The sequence below is a fragment of the Salmo trutta genome, chromosome 31 (genome assembly GCF_901001165.1).
Source record: "Salmo trutta chromosome 31, fSalTru1.1, whole genome shotgun sequence".
NCBI lineage: Eukaryota > Metazoa > Chordata > Actinopteri > Salmoniformes > Salmonidae > Salmo > Salmo trutta.
In genome coordinates this window covers 43,435,500-43,462,382 of record NC_042987.1, presented here as the reverse complement: position 1 = coordinate 43,462,382, position 26,883 = coordinate 43,435,500, and the positions used below count along the sequence as shown (strand labels likewise).

The 26,883-nt window shown below is 47.1% G+C and overlaps 1 protein-coding gene across 1 annotated transcript in view; it reads right to left on the bottom strand.

Moving 5' to 3' along the window:
- LOC115170246 (macrophage mannose receptor 1-like) overlaps positions 1 to 26,883 on the bottom strand; it is an 86,346-nt gene that overhangs the window by 37,152 nt on the left and 22,311 nt on the right. Inside the window, 6 exon segments of the mRNA XM_029726642.1 lie at positions 168 to 316; positions 1,185 to 1,300; positions 4,424 to 4,537; positions 10,566 to 10,708; positions 10,795 to 10,971; positions 11,455 to 11,592. Coding sequence (XP_029582502.1) covers positions 168 to 316; positions 1,185 to 1,300; positions 4,424 to 4,537; positions 10,566 to 10,708; positions 10,795 to 10,971; positions 11,455 to 11,592 — 837 coding nt within the window.

Here is a 26,883-nt window from a genome sequence, read left to right as displayed (position 1 = left end):
AGACAGGGAGAGTGAGCTTATCCGCAGTGGTCGGTGAACCCTCAACTCTCTGGCCCTGCACTCCATCGACTCCCCCAAGAAAGCATGAGGAGTTGATGAACATGCTTCTAAACACATGGTCACTACAATATATAGTATTATTATATATCTCTATAGTTGTCCTTTACCTGGCATCTGTGTGTTCCAGTGGGTGAATCTGACCCTGTTGCTGTTCGTCCAGGTGAAGTCGTCGATGTGGTTCTGGTTGGAGAGTCCGATCCAGAAGTGTTGCTCTGGCCTGGACCCAACCAGGCTGATCAGGAAAGCATTATCCACCCTGGACACATTATTATTAAAACATTATCATTATAACATTATCCACCCTGGACACGTTATTATTAAAACATTATCATTATAACATTATCCACCCTGGACACAGTCACATTATCATGTAACATAGTGGATTATTATCATGGCACATTATCATGGATCATTATCCACCCTGGACACGTTATTATTAAAACATTATCATTATAACATTATCCACCCTGGACAAGTTATTATTAAAACATTATCATTTTAACATTATCCACCCTAGACACGTTATTATTAAAACATTATCATTATAACATTATCCACCTTGGGCACATTATTAAGAGACATTATCATTATAACATTATCCACCCTGGACACGTTATCGTGGAACATTATCATGTCACGTGATCATGGATCATTATCATGGATCATTATAATGGATCATTATCATGGATCATTATCGTGGATCATTATCATGGATCATTATCATGTCATGTGATCATTGATCATTATTATGGATCATTATCAGGGATCATTATCCACCCTGGACACATTATCATTATGACATTATTGAAACATTATGGTTAAAGGTATATTTTACTCAAAAACTATGTTTTAGCAGTTTGTCCTTTAGTCCACTGTGCCCCAAAATGGTGTCAGCAGCCGAGGGTTCAAGATGGAGGACTTTCAGTATAGAGCAAAAACTGTGATTACATAACAGTGGACCCAATAAGAAAAAACTATGCATTTGTTTTTGGGTAGAAAATTATTTTAAACATTATAATGGATCTTTGTCCACCCGGAACTCATGATCATTAGACAATGTATTATCTAGACAAATTAATCTAGTCCACATTACTGATATAGAGAAGTACATCTCTCTCTCTTACCTGCTAGAAACATCTGCCAGATATGACTGTGAGCTCTTGCATGTCTCTTTGGCCTCATCAAAGGTCTTGATTTCTGGGCCCACAAAGTAGCAGTAGGAGCCGTGCCTGGTCCAATGCTTCAGAGAGACAAGCAGGGTCAGAAACAGCTGTTAGACTGTTGAGCTGGTCTAGGTGTAAGGCTGGTTATGTATCACATCAACACCATTATCCCAGAAATCCTAGACCCACTCCAATTTGCATACCGACCCAACAGATCCACAGATGACGCAATCTCTATTGCACTCTACACTGCCCTTTCCCACCTGGACAAAAGGAACACCTATGTGAGAATGTTATTAATTGACTACAGCTCAGCGTTCAACACCATAGTGCCCTCAAAGCTCATCACTAAGCTAAGGACCCTGGGACTAAACACCTCCCTCTGCAACTGGATCCTGGACTTCCTGACGGGCCGCCCGCAGGTGGTAAGGGTAGGTAACAACACATCTGCCACGCTGATCCTCAACACGGGGGCCCCTCAGGGGTGCATGCTCAATCCCCTCCTGTCCTCCCTGTTCACTCATGACTGCAAGGGCAAGTACGACTCCAACATCCTCATTAAGTTTGCCGACGACACAACAGTGGTAGGCCTGATCACCGACAACGATGAAACAGCCTATAGGGAGGAGGTCAGATACCTGGCAGTGTGGTGCCAGGACAACAACCTCTCCTTCAATGTGATCAAGACAAAGGAGATGATCGTGGACTACAGGAAAAGGAGCGAGCACCACGCCCCCATTATCATCGACGGGGCTGTAGTGGAGCACGTTGAGAGCTTCAAGTTCCTTGGTGTCCATATTACCAACAAACTATCACGGTCCAAGCACACCAAGACAGTCGTGAAGAGGGAATGACAATGCCTATTCCCCCTCAGGAGACTGAGAAAATTTGGCATGGATCCTCAGATCCTCAAAAAGTCCTACAGATGCACCATCGAGAGCATTCTGACTGGTTGCGTCACCGCCTGGTATGGCAGCTGCTCGGCCTCCGACCGCAAGGCACTACAGAGGGTAGTGCGTACGGCCCAGTACATCACTGAGGCCAAGCTTCCTGCCATCCAGGACCTCTATACCAGGCGGTGTCAGAGGAAGGCCCTAAAAATTGCCAAAGACTCCAGCCACCCTAGTCATAGACTGTTCTCTCTGTTAACCAAATGCTACCTAGACTATTTGCATTGACCTACCCCCCACCGCCCCGGTTTTCCCCATTTTTACGCTGCTGCTTCTCTCTGTTTATTATCTATTGTATAGTCCCTTTACCTCTACCTACTGTACATGTACATATTCCCTCAATTACCTCGACTAACCTGTACCCCCACACATTTACTCTGTACCAGTACCCCCTGTATATAGTCTCATTACTGTATATAGTCGCAGTATTTTCACGGCCGGATAAAAAACGTATCCAATTTAAACTGGTTACTACTCTTGCCCAGAAACGAGGATATGCATATTATTAGTAGATTTGGATAGAAAACACTCTAAAGTTTCTAAAACGGTTTGAATGGTGTCTGTGAGTATAACAGAACTCATATGGCAGGCAAAAACCTGAGAAGATTCCATGCAGGAAGTGGCCTGTCTGACAATTTGTAGTCCTTCTGTTGCATCTCTATCGAAATTACAGCATCTGTGCTGTTACGTGACACTTTCTAAGGCTTCCATTGGCTCTCTAAAGCATTCAAAAAGCGGAATGACGCGTCTCCTGTCTCTGGGCAAAGTACAGCAGCAGAGTTTGTAAGTGGTCTGCCTGGGGACAGTGAGACTGGAGATGCGCATTCACAAGACCTCACAATTTTTTTCTTTCACTCTTTGAATGAATACAACATTGTCCGGTTGGAATATTATCGCTATTTTACGAGAAAAATAGCATAAAAATAGATTTTAAACAGCGTTTGACATGCTTCTAAGTATGGTAAAGGAATATTTTGAAATTGTTGGTAACGAAATGTGCTCGCGCGTTACCCTTCGGATAGTGACCTGAACGCACGAACAAAACTGAGGTATTTGGACATAACTATGGATTATTTGGAACCAAAACAACATTTGTTGTTGAAGTAGAAGTCCTGGGAGTGCATTCTGACGAAGAACAGCAAAGGTAAGCCAATTTTTCTAATAGAAATTCTAAGTTTAGGTTGCCCCAAACTTGGTGGGTGTCAAATTAGCTAGCCGTGATGGCCGAGCTATGTACTCAGAATATTGCAAAATGTGCTTTCGCCGAAAAGCTATTTTAAAATCTGACACAGCGTTTGCATAAAGGAGTTCTGTATCTATAATTCTTAAAATAATTCTTATGTATTTTGTCAACGTTTATCATGAGTAATTTAGTAAATTCACCGGAAGTTTTCGGTGGGTATGCTAGTTCTGAACATCATATGCTAATGTAAAAAACTAGTTTTTGATATAAATATGAACTTGATTGAACAAAGCATGCATGTATTGTATAACATAATGTCCTAGGAGTGTCATCTGATGAAGATCATCAAAGGTTAGTGCTGCATTTAGCTGTGGTTTGGGTTTTTGTGACATATATGCTTGCTTTGAAAATGGCTGTGTGATTATTTGTGTCTATGTACTCTCCCACCTAGCCCAGAGAGGTTAACTGGTGCCTCCGCACCTTGACTCTGTACCAGTACCCCCTGTATATAGCCTCATTAACTTTATTTTATTGTTGCTCATAAATTATTATTATTATTTTTTCATTTTCGTTTAAAAAAATGTATTTGTATTTATTTATTTATTTTTATATTGTTTACTTCAGTTTATTTAGTAAATACTTATTTTTTCTTAAAACTGCATTGTTGGTTAATCATTTCATTGTCTACACCTGTTGTATTCGGTGCACGTGACAAATAACATTTGATTTGATTAGATTTTTGATGTAAATGTTGATTATCTATCTACCTGCCCAGGGACTACAGTTGACAACTAGCTAGCTGACTAAATCTGGCACATTTACAGAATGTTTTTTTCTACTTTATTCAGACACTTGGAAACAGAGGTGGAGAAGTGGGAGTGACATCAGGAAGGCTTGAATCGAGGCTTGAACCTCAGTCTCCGGTGCGGGGAGCCATGTATGTGGCTATTCCGGAGAACATCAGCGCTATAGAGCATGACCTCTGCTCCCCCTGGCTGAACTCTGCTCCCCCTGGCTGAACTCTGCTCCCCCTGGCTGAACTCTGCTCCCCCTGGCTGTCCACTCACCGGTTTGCAGCCTGGGTAAGTGTCCACCTGGTCCCCTGAGGGTTTGGAGGTAGATTTCTTCATACAGATGAAACCATGCTGGTTCTCACACACCTGGGTAGCCCACCTGCCCTGCTGCAAGACAGACACATTCACACAGGACACCGTCAAGGAGGGAGAGGTTGGTGTGGTTGTGAATGGGTGGTTTGGGTTAGGGTTAGGGGGTGTTAGGGCCAGGGTTAGGGAGTGTTAGGGCCAGGGTTAGGGGGTGTTAGGGGTAGGGAGTGTTAGGGCCAGTGTTAGGGAGAGTTAGGGCCAGGGATAGGGGGTGTTAGGGTTAGGGGGTGTTATGGTTAGGGGGTGTTAGGGTTAGGGGGTGTTAGGGTTAGGGGGTGTTAGGGTTAGGGGGTGTTAGGGCCAGGGTTAGGGGGTGTTAGGGTTAGGGAGTGTTAGGGCCAGGGTTAGGGAGTGTTAGGGCCAGGGATAGGGGGTGTTAGGGTTAGGGGGTGTTAGGGTTAGGGAGTGTTAGGGCCAGGATTAGGGAGTGTTAGGGCCAGAGTTAGGGGGTGTTAGGGTTAGGGGGTGTTATGGTTAGGGGGTGTTAGGGCCAGGGTTAGGGAGTGTTAGGGTTAGGGGGTGTTATGGTTAGGGGGTGTTAGGGCCAGGGTTAGGGGGTGTTAGGGCCAGGGGATGGCAGGGTTAGGGAGTGTTAGGGTTAGGGAGTGTTAGGGTTAGGGAGTGTTAGGGTTAGGGGGTGTTAGGGTTAGGGTGTGTTAGGGTTAAGGGGTGTTAGGGTTAGGGGGTGTTAGGGTTAGGGTCAGGATTAGGGGGTGGCAGGTAGCTTTGTGGTTAGAGCGTTGGGCCAGTAGGTTAGGTTGCTACATTTGACATTTTAGTCATTTAGTCTGTCTGGGCTAGGGGGCAGTATTTTCACGGCCGGATAAAAAACGTACCTGATTTAAACTGGTTACTACTCTTGCCCAGAAACGAGAATATGCATATTATTAGTAGAATGGGATAGAAAACACTCAAGTTTCTAAAACTGTTTGAATGGTGTCTGTGAGTATAACAGAACTCATATGGCAGGCAAAAACCTGAGAAAATTCCAAGTAGGAAGTGGCCTGTCTGAGAATTTGTAGTTCTTCTTTTGATTCTCTATCGAAACTACAGTATCTGTGGGGTTACGTAGCACTTTCTAAGGCTTCCATTGGCTCTCTAAAAACTACAGAAAGCGGATTGAGGCGTCTCCTGTCTCTGGGCAGAGTATAGTAGCTCAGTTTCTCAGTGGTCTGCCTGGTGACAAAGAGATAGGATATGCGCATTCACCAGACCACGCTGTTTTTTATTTTCCTCTTTGAATGAATACACTATTGTCCGGTTGGAATATTATCGCTATTTTACGAGAAAATACCATAAAAATTGATTTTAAACAGAGTTTGACATGCTTCTAAGTAAGGTAATGGAACATTTTGAATTTTTTTGTCTCGAAATGCGCTCGCGCGTTACCCTTTGGATAGTGACCTGAACGCACGAACAAAACGGAGGTATTTGGACATAACTATGGATTATTTGGAACAAAAACAACATTTCTTGTGGAAGTAGCAGTCCTGGGAGTGCATTCTGACAAAGATCAGGAAAGATAATACCATTTTTTGAATACTAATTCTGAGTTTAGTGTGCCCCGAACTTGGCGGGTGTCTGAATAGCTCACCATGATGGCTGAGCTATGTACTCAGAATATTGCAAAATGTGCTTTCGCCAAAAAGCTATTTTATAATCTGACATAGCGATTGCATAAAGGAGTTCTGTATCTATAATTCTTAAAATAATCTTTATGTATTTTGTCAACGTTTATGATGAGTAATTTAGTAAATTCACCGGAAGTTTTCGGTGGGAAAACATTTTCTGAACATCACACGCCAATTTAAAAAGCTGTTTTTTGATATAAATATGAACTTGATGGAACAAAGCATGCATGTATTGTATAACATAATGTCCTAGGAGTGTCATCTGATGAAGATCATCAAAGGTTAGTGATGCATTTAGCTGTGTTTTGGGTTTTTGTGACATATATACTTGCTTGGAAAATGGCTGTGATTATTTTTGGCTATGTACTCTCCTAACATAATCTAATGTTTTGCTTTCACTGTAAAGTATTTTTGAAATCGGACAATGTGGTTAGATTAACGAGAGTCTTATCTTTAAAATTGTGTAAAATAGTCGTATGTTTGAAAAATTTTAATTATTGCATTTTTGAGGTTTTGTATTTCGCGCCACGCTGTTCCACTGGCTGTCTATGGGCTAGGTGGGACGGACACGTCCCACCTAGCCCATAGAGGTTAGCAGACGCTCTTATCCAGAGCGACTTACAGCAGTGAATGCGTACATTTCATTTAAAAAATGTTTTTACGTACTGGTCCCCCGTGGGAATCTAACCCACAACCCTGGCGTTGCAAACACCGTGCTCTACCAACTGAGCCACACGGGACCTGCTAGGTTGAATCCCCGAGCTGACAAGGTAAAAATCTTTCGTTCTGCCCCTGGTAGGCCGTCATTGTAAATAAGAATTTGTTCTTAACTGACTTGCCTAGTTAAATAAAGGTTAAACAAAATAAAAATAGGTGTTGTTAGGGTTAGGGGCAAGGTTAGGGGGTGTAAGGGTTAGGGTTAGGGGCAAGGTTAGGGGGTGTAAGGGTTAGGGGCAAGGTTAGGGGGTGTCAGGGTTAGGGGCAAGGTTAGGGGGTGTAAGGGTTAGGGGTAAGGTTTAGGGGGTGTTAGGGTTAGGGGCAAGGTTAGGGGGTGTAAGGGTTAGGTTAGAAGCTAGCTAGCTAACGAAGAATAACAAAGAATATCTAGTTAACAGAAGAAAAGAAAGAGAAAATCAGGACAGAAGAAAAAGGATATCAAAGTGAAACAGTTCTCTAAAGACACAAGAGACAATAATACAAGAAACAACACTTCAGTAGCTTGTCAACTATGTGTCTGTCTATCCCTGTTCTCTCCCCTCTGCACAGGCCATACAAACGCTTCACACCGCGTGGCCGCTGCCACTCTAACCTGGTGGTCCCAGCGCGCACGACCCACGTGGAGTTCCAGGTCTCCGGCAGCCTCTGGAACTGCCGGTCTGCGGCCAACAAGGCTGAGTTCATCTCAGCCTATGCTACCCTCCAGTCCCTAGACTTCCTGGCGCTGACGGAAACATGGATTACCACAGATAACACTGCTACTCCTACTGCTCTCTCCTCGTCTGCCCACGTATTCTCGCATACCCCTAGAGCATCGAGCCAGCGGGGTGGTGGCACTGGAATCCTCATCTCTCCCAAGTGGACATTCTCTCTTTCTCCCCTGACCCATCTGTCTATCTCCTCATTTGAATTCCATGCTGTCACAGTTACCAGCCCTTTCAAGCTTAACATCCTTATCATTTATCGCCCTCCAGGTTCCCTTGGAGAGTTCATCAATGAGCTTGACGCCTTGACAAGTTCCTTTCCTGAGGATGGCTCACCTCTCACAGTTCTGGGTGACTTTAACCTCCCCACGTCTACCTTTGACTCATTCCTCTCTGCCTCCTTCTTTCCACTCCTCTCCTCTTTTGACCTCACCCTCTCACCTTCCCCCCTACTCACAAGGCAGGCAATACGCTTGACCTCATCTTTACTAGATGCTGTTCTTCCACTAATCTCATTGCAACTCCCCTCCAAATCTCCGACCACTACCTTGTATCCTTTTCCCTCTCGCTCTCATCCAACACTTCTCACTCTGCCCCTACTCGGATGGTATTGCGCCGTCCCAACCTTCGCTCTCTCTCTCTCCCGCTACTCTCTCCTCTTCCATCCTATCATCTCTTCCCTCTGCTCAAACCTTCTCCAACCTATCTCCTGATTCTGCCTCCTCAACCCTCCTCTCCTCCCTTTCTGCATCCTTTGATTTTCTCTGTCCCCTATCCTCCAGGCCGGCTCGGTCCTCCCCTCCTGCTCCGTGGCTCGACGACTCACTGCGAGCTCACAGAACAGGGCTCCGGGCAGCCGAGCGGAAATGGAGGAAAACTCGCCTCCCTGCGGACCTGGCATCCTTTCACTCCCTCCTCTCTACATTCTCCTCTTCTGTCTCTGCTGCTAAAGCCACTTTCTACCACTCTAAATTCCAAGCATCTGCCTCTAACCCTAGGAAGCTCTTTGCTACCTTCTCCTCCCTCCTGAATCCTCCTCCCCCTCCCCCCTCCTCCCTCTCTGCGGATGACTTCGTCAACCATTTTGAAAAGAAGGTTGACGATATCCGATCCTCGTTTGCTAAGTCAAACGACACCGCTGGTCCTGCTCACACTGCCCTACCCTGTGCTTTGACCTCTTTCTCCCCTCTCTCTCCAGATGAAATTTCGCGTCTTGTGACGGCCGGCCGCAAAACAACCTGCCCACTTGACCCTATCCCCTCCTCTCTTCTCCAGACCATTTCCGGAGACCTTCTCCCCTACCTCACCTCGCTCATCAACTCATCCTTGACCGCTGGCTACGTCCCTTCCGTCTTCAAGAGAGCGAGAGTTGCACCCCTTCTGAAAAAACCTACACTCGATCCCTCCCATGTCAACAACTACAGACCAGTATCCCTTCTTTCTTTTCTCTCCAAAACTCTTGAACGTGCCGTCCTTGGCCAGCTCTCCTGCTATCTCTCTCAGAATGACCTTCTTGATCCTAATCAGTCAGGTTTCAAGACTGGGCATTCAACTGAGACTGCTCTTCTCTGTGTCACGGAGGCTCTCCGCACTGCTAAAGCTAACTCTCTCTCCTCTGCTCTCATCCTTCTAGACCTATCTGCTGCCTATGATACTGTGAACCATCAGATCCTCCTCTCCACCCTCTCCGAGTTGGGCATCTCCGGCGCGGCCCACGCTTGGATTGCGTCCTACCTGACAGGTCGCTCCTACCAGGTGGCGTGGCGAGAATCTGTCTCCGCACCACGCTATCACCACTGGTGTCCCCCAGGGCTCTGTTCTAGGCCCTCTCCTATTCTCGCTATACACCAAGTCACTTGGCTCTGTCATATCCTCACATGGTCTCTCCTATCATTGCTATGCAGACGACACACAATTAATCTTCTCCTTTCCCCCTTCTGATAACCAGGCGGCGAATCGCATCTCTGCATGTCTGGCAGACATATCAGTGTGGATGACGGATCACCACCTCAAGCTGAACCTCGGCAAGACGGAGCTGCTCTTCCTCCCGGGGAAGGACTGCCCGTTCCATGATCTCGCCATCACGGTTGACAACTCCCTTGTGTCCTCCTCCCAGAGTGCTAAGAACCTTGGCGTGATCCTGGACAACACCCTGTCGTTCTCCACTAACATCAAGGCGGTGACCTGTAGGTTCATGCTCTACAACATTCGCAGAGTACGACCCTGCCTCACACAGGAAGCGACGCAGGTCCTAATCCAGGCACTTGTCATCTCCCGTCTGGATTACTGCAACTCGCTGTTGGCTGGGCTCCCTGCCTGTGCCATTAAACCCCTACAACTCATCCAGAACGCCGCAGCCCGTATGGTGTTCAACCTTCCCAAGTTCTCTCACGTCACCCCTCTCCTCCGCTCTCTCCACTGGCTTCCAGTTGAAGCTACGCATCCGCTACAAGACCATGGTGCTTGCCTACGGAGCTGTGAGGGGAACGGCACCTCCATACCTTCAGGCTCTGATCAGGCCCTACACCCAAACAAGGGCACTGCATTCATCCACCTCTGGCCTGCTGGCCCCCCTACCTCTGAGGAAGCACGGTTCCCGCTCAGCCCAGTCCAAACTGTTCGCTGCTCTGGCACCCCAATGGTAGAACAAGCTCCCTCACGACGCCAGGACAGCGGAATCAATCACCACCTTCCGGAGACACCTGAAACCCCACCTCTTTAAGGAATACCTGGGATAGGATAAAGTAATCCTTCTAACCCCCCCCCTTAAAAGATTTAGATGCACTATTGTAAAGTGGTTGTTCCACTGGATATCATAAGGTGAATGCACCAATTTGTAAGTCGCTCTGGATAAGAGTGTCTGCTAAATGACTTAAATGTAATGTAATGTAAATGGTTAGGGTTAGGGGCAAGGTTAGGGGTGTAAGGGTTAGGGGCAAGGTTAGGGGGTGTTAGGGTTAGGGGCAGTGTGGAGGGGGGATGATGGTACCATACCTCTCCCCTGACCAGGACACATTTGCCCCCCATTGGCATGGCTTCCTCCCACCTGGTGAAGGTGACAGCGGATTGGTCGCTCCAGTCAAACAGTAGTGACGTCTTGACATCGTTCATCCCGATCCACAGCTCGTCAGCGGCCGCTGGGACAGAGGAAGAGAGGTGGGAGAGATGGAGTTAGCCTTTTCACTGACTGTCTAACGTGTGAGCGTATCTGTGTTTCACTGACCATATCCCAGCTGTGACATCACAAAGCTGTGCTGCTCAATGTTGTGGATGCTGGCCAGGTCGCCTCCGTCCTTCCGACATTCCGTCTGAGCCTCTGTCCAGGTCTTCTTAGTACGCTGGAGGAGGAAGCACCTGGCAGCGTAGGGAATCCACGGACTGGAGCAGAAACCTGTCTCTTCTGTTGATCACCAACACAGGGAAACACATTGTAGAAATACAAGAAATACACCGCCCATAATAAACAAAATAATACAAAAATGAACTGGACTAAAAAAGGACTGAAAGTTATTAAAACAAACTGTACAAGATTGAAATGGACTAGACTGGATTAAAATGGACTAATATTATTAAAACAAACTGTACAAGATTGAAATGGACTAGACTAGACTGGAATAAAATGGACTGAACATAATTAAAACAAACTGTACAAGATTGAAATGGACGAGACTGGATTAAAATGAGCAGAGTAGAACGAACCGTTGGATCTGGGTGAACAGGGGTTATAGGGACATCTTTCTGACAGACCTACCTGGGTGGACAGGGGTAATAGGGAGGTCTTTCTGACAGACCTACCTGGGTGAAGGGGGCTTTTAGGGAGATCTTTCTGACAGACCTACCTGGGTGAACGGGGCTTTTAGGGAGATCTTTCTGACAGACCTACCTGGGTGAACAGGGGGTGAAGGTGGGTCTTTCTGACAGATGTAGCCATGTTTCTTGGAGCACAAGGAGCTCTGCCAGTAGGACTGCTGAGCTGGGTCAACCAGTCCACACATCTGACCAGGATCAGAGAGAGGGTGACCTACAGACAAACAACAACAACAGCTATGTCACTACATCTGGAGACTAACAGCTATGTCACTACATCTGGAGACTAACAGCTATGTCACTACATCTGAAGACTAACAGCTATGTCACAACATCTGAAGACTAACAGTTATGTCATTACTTCTGAAGACTAACAGCTATGTCACTACATCTGAAGACTAACAGCTATGTCACTACATCTGAAGACTAACAGCTATGTCACTACATCTGAAGACTAACAGCTATGTCACTGCATCTGAAGACTAAAAGCTATGTCACTCCATCTGAAGACAAACAGCAACAGAAATAGTAACATTAACAAATGTTTAATGTTCTCACCAGAGTCCCATCTAAAATCCCAAAGGGTTCACCTGGTCCCCTATATAGAGTAACTGACCCTGGTCCTTTTCCCCTATATAGAGTAACTGACCCTGGTCCTTATCCCCTATATAGAGTAACTGACCCTGGTCCCCTATATAGAGTAACTGACCCTGGTCCCCTATATAGAGTAACTGACCCTGGTCCTTATCCCCTATATAGAGTAACTGACCCTGGTCCCCTATATAGAGTAACTGACCCTGGTCCCCTATATAGAGTAACTGACCCTGGTCCCCTATATAGAGTAACTGACCCTGGTCCCCTATATAGAGTAACTGACCCTGGTCCCCTATATAGTGTAACTGAACCTGGTCCCTATATATGTAACTGGACCCTGGTCCTTTTCCCCTATATAGAGTAACTGACCCTTGGTCCCCTATATAGAGTAACTGACCCTGGTCCTTTTCCCCTATATAGAGTAAACTGACCCTGGTCCCCTATATAGAGTAACTGACCCTGGTCCCCTATATAGAGTAACTGACCCTGGTCCTTTTTCCCCTATATAGAGTAACTGACCCTGGTCCCCTATATAGAGTAACTGACCCTGGTCCTTTTCCCTCTATAGTGTAACTGACCCTGGTACTTTTCCCCTTTATAGTGTAACTGACCCTGGTCCCCTATATAGAGTAACTGACCCCTGGTCCCTATATAGTGTAACTGACCCTGGTCCCCTATATAGAGTAACTGACCCTGGTCCCCTATATAGAGTACCTGACCCTGGTCCCCTATATAGAGTAACTGACCCTGGTCCCCTATATAGAGTAACTGACCCTGGTCCCCTATATAGTGTAACTGACCCTGGTCCCCTATATAGAGTAACTGACCCAGGTCCCCTATATAGTGTAACTGACCCTGGTCCTTTTCCCCTATACAGTGTAACTGACCCTGGTCCCCTATATAGAGTAACTGACCCTGGTCCCCTATATAGAGTAACTGACCCTGGTCCCCTATATAGAGTAACTGACCCTGGTCCCCTATATAGAGTAACTGACCCGGGTCCCCTATATAGTGTAACTGACCCCGGTCCACTATATAGAGTAACTGACCCCGGTCCCCTATATTGAGTAACTGACCCTGGTCCCCTATATAGTGTAACTGACCCTGGTCCCCTATATAGAGTAACTTACCCTGGTCCCCTATATAGAGTAACTGACCCGGGTCCCCTATATAGTGTAACTGACCCTGGTCCCCTATATAGAGTAACTGACCCTGGTCCCCTATATAGAGTAACTGACCCTGGTCCCCTATATAGAGTAACTGACCCTGGTCCCCTATATAGAGTAACTGACCCTGGTCCCCTATATAGAGTAACTGACCCTGGTCCCCTATATAGAGTAACTGACCCTGGTCCCCTATATAGAGTAACTGACCCTGGTCCCCTATATAGAGTACTACTGACCCTGGTCCCCTATATAGTGTATCTAACCTGGTCCCCTATAGTAGTGTAACTGACCCTGGTCCCCTATATAGAGTAACTGACCCTGGTCCCCTATATAGAGTAACTGACCCTGGTCCCCTATATAGAGTAACTGACCCTGGTCCCCTATATAGTGTAACTGACCCTGGTCCCCTATATAGAGTAACTGAACCTGGTACTCTATATAGAGTAAACTGACCCTGGTCCCCTATATAGTGTAACTGACCCTGGTCCCCTATATAGAGTAACTGACCCTGGTCCCCTATAGTGTAACTGACCCTGGTCCTTTTCCCCTATATAGAGTAACTGACCCTGGTCCCCTATATAGTGTAACTGACCCTGGTCCCCTATATAGTGTAACTGACCCTGGTCCCCTATATAGAGTAACTGACCCTGGTCCCCTATATAGAGTAACTGACCCTGGTCCCCTATATAGTGTAACTGACCCTGGTCCCCTATATAGTGTAACTGACCCTGGTCCCCTATATAGAGTAACTGACCCTGGTCCCCTATAGAGAGTAACTGACCCTGGTCCCCTATATAGAGTAACTGACCTTGGTCCCCTATATAGTGTAACTGACCCTGGTCCCCTATATAGAGTAACTGACCCTGGTCCTCTCTATAGAGTAACTTACCCTGTTCCCCTATATAGTGTAACTGACCCTGGTCCCCTATATAGAGTAACTGACCCTGGTCCCCTATATAGTGTAACTGACCCTGGTCCCCTATATAGAGTAACTGACCCTGGTCCCCTATATAGAGTAACTGACCCTGGTCCCCTATATAGTGTAACTGACCCTGGTCCCCTATATATAACTGACCCTGGTCCCCTATATAGAGTAACTGACCCTGGTCCCCTATATAGAGTAACTGACCCTGGTCCCCTATATAGTGTAACTGACCCTGGTCCCCTATATAGTGTAACTGACCCTGGTCCCCTATATAGAGTAACTGACCCTGGTCCCTATATAGTGTAACTGACCCTGGTCCCCTATATAGAGTAACTGACCCTGGTCCCCTATATAGAGTAACTGACCCTGGTCCCCTATATAGAGTAACTGACCCTGGTCCCCTATATAGAGTAACTGACCCTGGTCCCCTATATAGAGTAACTGACCCTGGTCCCCTATATAGTGTAACTGACCCTGGTCCCCTATATAGTAACTGACCCTGGTCCCCTATATAGAGTAACTGACCCTGGTCCCCTATATATTGTAACTGACCCTGGTCCCCTATATAGAGTAACTGACCCTGGTCCCCTATATAGAGTAACTGACCCTGGTCCCCTATATAGAGTAACTGACCCTGGTCCCCTATATAGAGTAACTGACCCTGGTCCCCTATATAGAGTAACTGACCCTGGTCCCCTATATAGAGTAACTGACCCTGGTCCCCTATATAGAGTAACTGACCCTGGTCCCCTATATAGAGTAACTGACCCTGGTCCCCTATATAGTGTAACTGACCCTGGTCCCCTATATAGCGTAACTGACCCTGGTCCCCTATATAGTGTAATTGACCCGGGTCCTCTATATAGAGTAACTGGCCCTGGTCCCCTATATAGAGTAACTGACCCTGGTCCCCTATATAGAGTAACTGACCCTGGTCCCCTATACAGAGTAACTGACCCTGGTCCCCTATATAGAGTAACTGACCCTGCTCCCCTATATAGAGTAACTGACCCTGCTCCCCTATATAGAGTAACTGACCCTGGTCCCCTATATAGTGTAACTGACCCTGGTCCCCTATATAGTGTAACTGACCCTGGTCCCCTATAGTGTAACTGACCCTGGTCCCCTATAGAGTAACTGACCCTGTCCCCTATATAGAGTAACTGACCCGTCCCCTATATAGAGTAACTGACCCTGGTCCCCTATATAGAGTAACTGACCCTGGTCCCCTATATAGAGTAACTGACCCTGGTCCCCTATATAGAGTAACTGACCCTGGTCCCCTATAGAGAGTAACTGACCCTGGTCCCCTATATATAGTATCTGACCCTGGTCCCCTATATAGAGTAACTGACCCTGGTCCCCTATATAGTGTAACTGACCCTGGTCCCCTATATAGTGTAACTGACCCTGGTCCCCTATATAGAGTAACTGACCCTGGTCCCCTATATAGAGTAACTGACCCTGGTCCCCTATATAGAGTAACTGACCCTGGTCCCCTATATAGTGTAACTGACCCTGGTCCCCTATATAGTGTAACTGACCCTGGTCCCCTATATAGAGTAACTGAACCTGGTCTACTATATAGAGTAACTGACCCTGGTCCCCTATATAGTGTAACTGACCCTGGTCCCCTATATAGAGTAACTGACCCTGGTCCCCTATATAGTGTAACTGACCCTGGTCCCCTATATAGAGTAACTGACCCTGGTCCCCTATAGTGTAACTGACCCTGGTCCCCTATATAGAGTAACTGACCCTGGTCCCCTATATAGTGTAACTGACCCTGGTCCCCTATATAGAGTAACTGACCCTGGTCCCCTATATAGAGTAACTGACCCTGGTCCCCTATATAGTGTAACTGACCCTGGTCCCCTATATAGAGTAACTGACCCTGGTCCCCTATATAGAGTAACTGACCCTGGTCCCCTATATAGTGTAACTGACCCTGGTCCCCTATATAGTGTAACTGACCCTGGTCCCCTATATAGAGTAACTGACCCATGGTCCCCTATATAGAGTAACTGACCCTGGTCCCCTATAGTGTAACTGACCCTGGTCCCCTATATAGAGTAACTGACCCTGGTCCCCTATATAGAGTAACTGACCCTGGTCCCCTATATAGTGTAACTGACCCTGGTCCCCTATATAGAGTAACTGACCCTGGTCCCCTATATAGAGTAACTGACCCTGGTCCCCTATATAGAGTATCTGACCCTGGTCCCCTATATAGAGTAACTGACCCTGGTCCCCTATATAGTGTAAATGACCCTGGTCCCCTATATAGTGTAACTGACCCTGGTCCCCTATATAGTGTAACTGACCCTGGTCCTCTATATAGGTAACTGACCCTGGTCCCCATATAGAGTAACTGACCCTGGTCCCCTATTTAAGTAACTGACCCTGGTCCCCTATACAGAGTAACTGACCCTGGTCCCCTATATAGATTAACTGACCCTGGTCCCCTATATAGAGTAACTGACCCTGGTCCCCTATATAGTGTAACTGACCCTGGTCCCCTATATAGAGTAACTGACCCTGATCCCCTATATAGAGTAACTGACCCTGGTCCCCTATATAGAGTAACTGACCCTGGTCCCCTATACAGAGTAACTGACCCTGGTCCCCTATATAGAGTAACTGACCCTGGTCCCCTATATAGTGTAACTGACCCTGGTCCCCTATATAGAGTAACTGACCCTGGTCCCCTATATAGAGTAACTGACCCTGGTCCCCTATAGAGTAACTGACCCTGGTCCCCTATATAGTGTAACTGACCCTGGTCCCCTATATAGTGTAACTGACCCTGGTCCCCTATATAGTAACTGACCCTGGTCCCCTATATAGTGTAACTGACCCTGGTCCCCTATATAGAGTAACTGACCCTGGTCCCCTATAGAGTAACTGACCCTGGTCCCCTATATAGAGTAACTGACCCTGGTCCCCTATATAGAGTAACTGACCCTGGTCCCCTATATAGAGTAACTGACCCTGGTCCCCTATATAGTGTAACTGACCCTGGTCCCCTATAGTGTAACTGACCCTGGTCCCCTATATAGAGTAACTGACCCTGGTCCCCTATATAGTGTAACTGACCCTGGTCCCCTATATAGAGTAACTGACCCTGGTCCCCTATATAGAGTAACTGACCCTGGTCCCCTATATAGAGTAACTGACCCTGGTCCCCTATATAGAGTAACTGACCCTGGTCCCCTATATAGAGTCAACTGACCGTGGTCCCCTAATAGAGTAACTGACCCCTGGTCCCCTATATAGAGTAACTGACCCTGGTCCCCCTATATAGAGTAATGACCCTGTCCCCTATATAGCGTAAATGACCCTGGTCCCCTATATAGGTAACTGACCCTGGTCACTATATAGAGTAACGACCCTGGTCCCCTATATAGTGTAACTGACCCTGGTCCCCTATATAGGAGTAACTGACCCTGGTCCCCTATATAGAGTAACTGACCCTGGGTCCCCCTATACTAGAGTAACGGACCCTGGTCCCCTATATAGAGTAACTGACCCTGGCTTCCCCTATATAATGTAACTGACCCTGGTCCCCTATATAGAGTAACTGACCCTGGTCCCCGATATAGTGGTAACTTGACCCTGGGTCCCCTATATAGTGTAACTGACCCTGGTCCCCTATATAGTGTAACTGGACCCTGGTCCCCTATATAGTGTAATGACCCTGGTCCCCTATATAGAGTAACTGACCCCTGTCCCCTATATAGAGTAACTGACCCCTGTCCCCTATATAGAGTAACTGACACTGGTCCCCTATATAGAGTAACTGACCCTGGTCCCCTATATAGAGTAACTGACCCTGGTCCCCTATATAGAGTAACTGACCCTGGTCCCCTATATAGAGTAACTGACCCTGGTCCCCTATATAGAGTAACTGACCCTGGTCCCCTATATAGAGTAACTGACCCTGGTCCCCTATATAGTGTAACTGACCCTGGTCCCCTATATAGTGTAACTGACCCTGGTCCCCTATATAGTAACTGACCCTGGTCCCCTATATAGAGTAACTGACCCTGGTCCCCTATATAGAGTAACTGACCCTGGTCCCCTATATAGAGTAACTGACCCTGGTCCCCTATATAGTGTAACTGACCCTGGTCCCCTATATAGAGTAACTGAACCTGGTCTACTATATAGAGTAACTGACCCTGGTCCCCTATATAGTGTAACTGACCCTGGTCCCCTATATAGAGTAACTGACCCTGGTCCCCTATATAGTGTAACTGACCCTGGTCCAATATTTAGAGTAACTGACCCTGGTCCCCTATATAGTGTAACTGACCCTGGTCCCCTATATAGAGTAACTGACCCTGGTCCCCTATATAGTGTAACTGACCCTGGTCCCCTATATAGAGTAACTGACCCTGGTCCCCTATATAGAGTAACTGACCCTGGTCCCCTATATAGTGTAACTGACCCTGGTCCCCTATGAGTAACTGACCCTGGTCCCCTATATAGAGTAACTGACCCTGGTCCCCTATATAGTGTAACTGACCCTGGTCCCCTATATAGTGTAACTGACCCTGGTCCCCTATATAGAGTAACTGACCCATGGTCCCCTATATAGAGTAACTGACCCTGGTCCCCTATATAGTGTAACTGACCCTGGTCCCCTATATAGAGTAACTGACCCTGGTCCCCTATATAGAGTAACTGACCCTGGTCCCCTATATAGAGTAACTGACCCTGGTCCCCTATATAGAGTAACTGACCCTGGTCCCCTATATAGAGTATCTGACCCTGGTCCCCTATATAGAGTAACTGACCCTGGTCCCCTATTAGTAACTGACCCTGGTCCCCTATATAGTGTACTGACCCTGGTCCCCTATATAGTGTAACTGACCCTGGTCCCTATATAGGTAACTGACCCTGGTCCCCTATATAAGTAACTGACCCTGGTCCCCTATTAAAGTAACTGACCCTGGTCCCCTATATAGAGTAACTGACCCTGGTCCCCTATATAGATAACTGACCCTGGTCCCCTATATAGAGTAACTGACCCTGGTCCCCTATATAGATTAACTGACCCTGGTCCCCTATATAGAGTAACTGACCCTGGTCCCCTATATAGAGTAACTGACCCTGGTCCCCTATATAGTGTAACTGACCCTGGTCCCCTATATAGTAACTGACCCTGGTCCCCTATATAGTGTAACTGACCCTGGTCCTATATAGGTAACTGACCCTGGTCCCCTATATAGAGTAACTGACCCTGGTCCCCTATTTAGACTGACCCTGGTCCCCTATAGAGTAACTGACCCTGGTCCCCTATATAGATTAACTGACCCTGGTCCCCTATATAGAGTAACTGACCCTGGTCCCCTATATATGTAACTGACCCTGGTCCCCTATATAGTGTAACTGACCCTGGTCCCCTATATAGTGTAACTGACCCTGGTCCCCTATATAGTGTAACTGACCCTGGTCCCCTATATAGATGACCCTGTCCCCTATATAGAGTAACTGATCCTGGTCCCCTATATAGAGTAACTGACCCTGGTCCCCTATATAGTGTAACTGACCCTGGTCCCCTATATAGAGGAACTGACCCTGGTCCCCTATATAGAGTAACTGACCCTGGTCCCCTATATAGAGTAACTGACCCTGGTCCCCTATATAGTAACTGACCCTGGTCCCCTATACAGAGTAACTGACCCTGGTCCCCTATATAGTGTAACTGACCCTGGTCCCCTATATAGAGTAACTGACCCTGGTCCCCTATAGTGTAACTGACCCTGGTCCCCTATATAGAGTAACTGACCCTGGTCCCCTATATAGTGTAACTGACCCTGGTCCCCTATATAGAGTAACTGACCCTGCCCCTATATAGTGTAACTGACCCTGGTCCCCTATATAGTAACTGACCCTGGTCCCTATATAGTGTAACTGACCCTGGTCTCCTATATAGAGTAACTGACCCTGGTCCCCTATATAGAGTAACTGAACCTGGTCCTATATAGTAACTGACCCTGGTCCCCTATATAGTGTAACTGACCCTGGTCCCTATATAGAGTAACTGACCCTGGTCCCTATATAGTGTAACTGACCCTGGTCCCCTATATAGAGTAACTGACCCTGGTCCCCTATATAGTGTAACTGACCCTGGTCCCCTATATAGAGTAACAGACCCTGGTCCCCTATATAGAGTAACTGACCCTGGTCCCCTATAGTGTAACTGACCCTGGTCCCCTATATAGAGTAACTGACCCTGGTCCCCTATATAGAGTAACTGACCCTGGTCCCCTATATAGTGTAACTGACCCTGGTCCCCTATATAGTGTAACTGACCCTGGTCCCCTATATAGAGTAACTGACCCTGGTCCCCTATAGAGTAACTGACCCTGGTCCCCTATATAGTGTAACTGACCCTGGTCCCCTATATGAGGAACTGACCCTGGTCCACTATATAGAGTAACTGACCCTGGTCCCCTATATAGTGTAACTGACCCTGGTCCCCTATATAGAGTAACTGACCCTGGTCCCCTTTATAGAGTAACTGACCCTGGTCCCCTATATAGAGTAACTGACCCTGGTCCCCTATATAGAGTAACTGACCCTGGTCCCCTATATAGTAACTGACCCTGGTCCCCTATATAGTGTAACTGACCCTGGTCCCCTATATAGTGTAACTGACCCTGGTCCTCTATAGAGTAACTGACCCTGGTCCCCTATATAGAGTAACTGACCCTGGTCCCCTATATAGAGTAACTGACCCTGATCCCCTATATAGAGTAACTGACCCTGGTCCCCTATTTAAAGTAACTGACCCTGGTCCCCTATACAGAGTAACTGACCCTGGTCCCCTATAGATTAACTGACCCTGGTCCCCTATATAGAGTAACTGACCCTGGTCCCCTATATAGTGTAACTGACCCTGGTCCCCTATATAGTGTAACTGACCCTGGTCCCCTATATAGTGTAACTGACCCTGGTCCCCTATATAGTAAATGACCCTGGTCCCCTATATAGTGTAACTGACCCTGGTCCCCTTATATGTAACTGACCCTGGTCCTCTATATAGGTAACTGACCCTGGTCCCCTATATAGTAACTGACCCTGGTCCCCTATATAGAGTAACTGACCCTGGTCCCCTATATAGAGTAACTGACCCTGATCCCCTATAGAGTAACTGACCCTGGTCCCCTATATAAAGTAACTGACCCTGGTCCCCTTATACAGAGTAACTGACCCTGGTCCCCTATACAGATTAACTGACCCTGGTCCCCTATATGAGTAACTGACCCTGGTCCCCTATATAGTGTAACTGACCCTGGTCCCCTATATAGTAACTGACCCTGGTCCCCTATATAGTGTAACTGACCCTGGTCCCCTATATAGTGTAAATGACCCTGGTCCCCTATATAGTGTAACTGACCCTGGTCCCCTATATAGTGTAACTGACCTGGTCCCTATATAGGTAACTGACCCTGGTCCCCTATATAGAGTAACTGACCCTGGTCCCCTATTAAGTAACTGACCCTGGTCCCCTATATAGTAACGACCCTGGTCCCCTATATAGATTAACTGACCCTGGTCCCCTATATAGAGTAACTGACCCTGGTCCCCTATATAGTGTAACTGACCCTGGTCCCCTATATAGAGTAACTGACCCTGTCCCCTATATAGAGTAACTGACCCTGGTCCCCTATATAGAGTAACTGACCCTGGTCCCCTATATAGTAACTGACCCTGGTCCCCTATATAGAGTAACTGACCCTGGTCCCCTATATAGTGTAACTGACCCTGGTCCCCTATATAGAGTAACTGACCCTGGTCCCCTATATAGAGTAACTGACCCTGGTCCCCTATATAGAGTAACTGACCCTGGTCCCCTATATAGTAACTGACCCTGGTCCCCTATATAGTGTAACTGACCCTGGTCCCCTATATAGTAACTGACCCTGGTCCCCTATATAGTGTAACTGACCCTGGTCCCCTATATAGAGTAACTGACCCTGGTCCCCTATATAGAGTAACTGACCCTGGTCCCCTATATAGAGTAACTGACCCTGGTCCCCTATATAGAGTAACTGACCCTGGTCCCCTATAGAGTAACTGACCCTGGTCCCCTATATAGTAACTGACCCTGGTCCCCTATATAGTGTAACTGACCCTGGTCCCCTATAGAGTAACTGACCCTGGTCCCCTATATAGTGTAACTGACCCTGGTCCCCTATATAGAGTAACTGACCCTGGTCCCCTATATAGAGTATCTGACCCTGGTCCCCATATAGAGTAACTGACCCTGGTCCCCTATATAGAGTAACTGACCCTGGTCCCCTATATAGAGTAACTGACCCTGGTCCCCTATATAGAGTAACTGACCCTGGTCCCCTATATAGTGTAACTGACCCTGGTCCCCTATATAGCGTAACTGACCCTGGTCCCCTATATAGTGTAACTGACCCGGGTCCTCTATATAGAGTAACTGGCCCTGGTCCCCTATATAGAGTAACTGACCCTGGTCCCCTATATAGAGTAACTGACCCTGGTCCCCTATATAGAGTAACTGACCCTGGTCCCCTATACAGAGTAACTGACCCTGGTCCCCTATATAGAGTAACTGACCCTGCTCCCCTATATAGAGTAACTGACCCTGCTCCCCTATATAGAGTAACTGACCCTGGTCCCCTATATAGTGTAAACTGACCCTCGTCCCCTATATAGTGTAACTGACCCTGGTCCCTATATAGTGTAACTGACCCTGGTCCCTATATAGTGTAACTGACCCTGGTCCCCTATATAGAGTAACTGACCCCTGTCCCCTATATAGAGTAACTGACCCCTGTCCCCTATATAGAGTAACTGACACTGGTCCCCTATATAGAGTAACTGACCCTGGTCCCCTATATAGAGTAACTGACCCTGGTCCCCTATATAGAGTAACTGACCCTGGTCCCCTATATAGAGTAACTGACCCTGGTCCCCTATATAGAGTATCTGACCCTGGTCCCCTATATAGAGTAACTGACCCTGGTCCCCTATATAGTGTAACTGACCCTGGTCCCCTATATGTGTAACTGACCCTGGTCCCCTATATAGAGTAACTGACCCTGGTCCCCTATATAGAGTAACTGACCCTGGTCCCCTATATAGTGTAACTGACCCTGGTCCCCTATATAGTAACTGACCCTGGTCCCCTATATAGAGTAACTGACCTGGTCTACTATATAGAGTAACTGACCCTGGTCCCCTATATAGTGTAACTGACCCTGGTCCCCTATATATAGAACTGACCCTGGTCCCCTATATAGTAACTGACCCTGGTCCATATTAGAGTAACTGACCCTGGTCCCTATATAGTGTAACTGACCTGGTCCCCTATATAGAGTAACTGACCCTGGTCCCCTATATAGTGTAACTGACCCTGGTCCCTATATAGTAACTGACCCTGGTCCCTATATAGAGTAACTGACCCTGGTCCCCTATATAGTGTAACTGACCCTGGTCCCCTATATAGTAACTGACCCTGGTCCCCTATATAGAGTAACTGACCCTGGTCCCCTATATAGGTAACTGACCCTGGTCCCCTATATAGTGTAACTGACCCTGGTCCCCTATATAGAGTAACTGACCCTGGTCCCTATATAGAGTAACTGACCCTGGTCCCCTATATAGTGTAACTGACCCTGGTCCCCTATATAGAGTAACTGACCCTGGTCCCCTATATAGAGTAACTGACCCTGGTCCCCTATATAGTGTAACTGACCCTGGTCCCCTATATAGAGTAACTGACCCTGGTCCCCTATATAGAGTAACTGACCCTGGTCCCCTATATAGAGTATCTGACCCTGGTCCCCTATATAGAGTAACTGACCCTGGTCCCCTATATAGTGTAACTGACCCTGGTCCCCTATATAGTGTAACTGACCCTGGTCCCCTATATAGTGTAACTGACCCTGGTCTCATATAGGGTAACTGACCCTGGTCCCCTATATAGAGTAACTGACCCTGGTCCCCTATTAAGTAACTGACCTGGTCCCCTATACAGAGTAAACCCCTGGTCCCCTATATAGATAACGACCCTGGTCCCCTATATAGAGTAACTGACCCTGGTCCCCTATATAGATAACTGACCCTGGTCCCTATATAGTGTAACTGACCCTGGTCCCCTATATAGAGTAACTGACCCTGGTCCCCTATATAGTGTAACTGACCCTGGTCCCCTATATAGTGTAACTGACCCTGGTCCCCTATATAGTGTAACTGACCCTGGTCCCTATAGGTAACTGACCCTGGTCCCCTATATAAGTAACTGACCCTGGTCCCCTATTTAAAGTAACTGACCCTGGTCCCCTATACAGAGTAACTGACCCTGGTCCCTATATAGATTAACTGACCCTGGTCCCCTATATAGAGTAACTGACCCTGGTCCCCTATATAGTAACTGACCCTGGTCCCCTATATAGTGTAACTGACCCTGGTCCCCTATATAGTGTAACTGACCCTGGTCCCCTATATAGTAACTGACCCTGGTCCCCTATATAGAGTAACTGACCCTGGTCCCCTATATAGAGTAACTGACCCTGGTCCCCTTATAGAGTAACTGACCCTGGTCCCCTATATAGTGTAACTGACCCTGGTCCCCTATATAGAGGAACTGACCCTGGTCCCCTATAGAGTAACTGACCCTGGTCCCCTATATAGAGTAACTGACCCTGGTCCCCTATATAGTGTAACTGACCCTGGTCCCCTATATAGAGTAACTGACCCTGGTCCCCTATATAGTAACTGACCCTGGTCCCCTATATAGAGTAACTGACCTGGTCCCCTATATGTGTAACTGACCCTGGTCCCCTATATAGAGTAACTGACCCTGGTCCCCTATATAGTAACTGACCCTGGTCCCTATATAGAGTAACTGACCCTGGTCCCCTATATGTAACTGACCCTGGTCCCCTATAGTGTAACTGACCCTGGTCCCCTATATAGGTGTAACTGACCCTGGTCTCCTATATAGAGTAACTGACCCTGGTCCCCTATATAGAGTAACTGACCTGGTCCTCTATATAGAGTAACTGACCCTGGTCCCTATATAGTGTAACTGACCCTGGTCCCCTATATAGAGTAACTGACCCTGGTCCCCTATATAGTGTAACTGACCCTGGTCCCCTATATAGAGTAACTGACCCTGGTCCCCTATATAGTGTAACTGACCCTGGTCCCCTATATAGAGTAACTGACCCTGGTCCCCTATATAGTAACTGACCCTGGTCCCCTATATAGTGTAACTGACCCTGGTCCCCTATATAGAGTAACTGACCCTGGTCCCCTATATAGAGTAACTGACCCTGGTCCCCTATATAGTGTAACTGACCCTGGTCCCCTATATAGTGTAACTGACCCTGGTCCCTATATAGAGTAACTGACCCTGGTCCCCTATATAGAGTAACTGACCCTGGTCCCCTATATAGTGTAACTGACCCTGGTCCCCTATAGAGGAACTGACCCTGGTCCACTATATAGAGTAATGACCCTGGTCCCCTATATAGTGTAACTGACCCTGGTCCCCTATATAGAGTAACTGACCTGGTCCCCTTTATAGAGTAACTGACCCTGGTCCCCTATATATAGTTGACCCTGGTCCCCTATATAGAGTAACTGACCCTGGTCCCTATATAGTGTAACTGACCCTGGTCCCCTATATAGTGTAACTGACCCTGGTCCCCTATATAGTGTAACTGACCCTGGTCCTATATAGAGTAACTGACCCTGGTCCCCTATATGAGTAACTGACCCTGGTCCCCTATATAGAGTAACTGACCCTGATCCCTATATAGAGTAACTGACCCTGGTCCCTATTTAAAGTAACTGACCCTGGTCCCTATACAGAGTAACTGACCCTGGTCCCCTATACAGATTAACTGACCCTGGTCCCCTATATAGAGTAACTGACCCTGGTCCCCTATATAGTGTAACTGACCCTGGTCCCATATATGTACTGACCCTGGTCCCCTATTAGTGTAACTGACCCTGGTCCCCTATATAGTGTAACTGACCCTGGTCCCCTATATAGAAACTGACCCTGGTCCCCTATATAGAGTAACTGACCCTGGTCCCCTATATAGAGTAACTGACCCTGGTCCCCTATATAGTGTAACTGACCCTGGTCCCCTATATAGTGTAACTGACCCTGGTCCCCTATATAGAGTAACAGACCCTGGTCCCCATATAGAGTAACTGACCCTGGTCCCTATATAGTGTAACTGACCCTGGTCCCCTATATAGAGTAACTGACCCTGGTCCCCTATATAGAGTAACTGACCCTGGTCCCCTATATAGTGTAACTGACCCTGGTCCCCTATATAGTGTAACTGACCCTGGTCCCATATAGAGTAACTGACCCTGGTCCCCTATATAGAGTAACTGACCCTGGTCCCTATATAGTGTAACTGACCCTGGTCCCCTATATAGTTAACGACCCTGATCCCCTATATAGAGTAACTGACCCTGGTCCCTATTAAGTAACTGACCCTGGTCCCCTATATAGAGTAACTGACCCTGGTCCCTATACAGATTAACTGACCCTGGTCCCCTATATAGAGTAACTGACCCTGGTCCCCTATATAGTAACTGACCCTGGTCCCTATAGGTAACTGACCCTGGTCCCCTATATAGTGTAACTGACCCTGGTCCCCTATATAGAGTAACTGACCCTGGTCCCCTATATAGAGTAACTGACCCTGGTCCCCTATATAGAGTAACTGACCCTGGTCCCCTATATAGAGTAACTGACCCTGGTCCCCTATATAGAGTAATGACCCTGGTCCCCTATAGTGTAACTGAC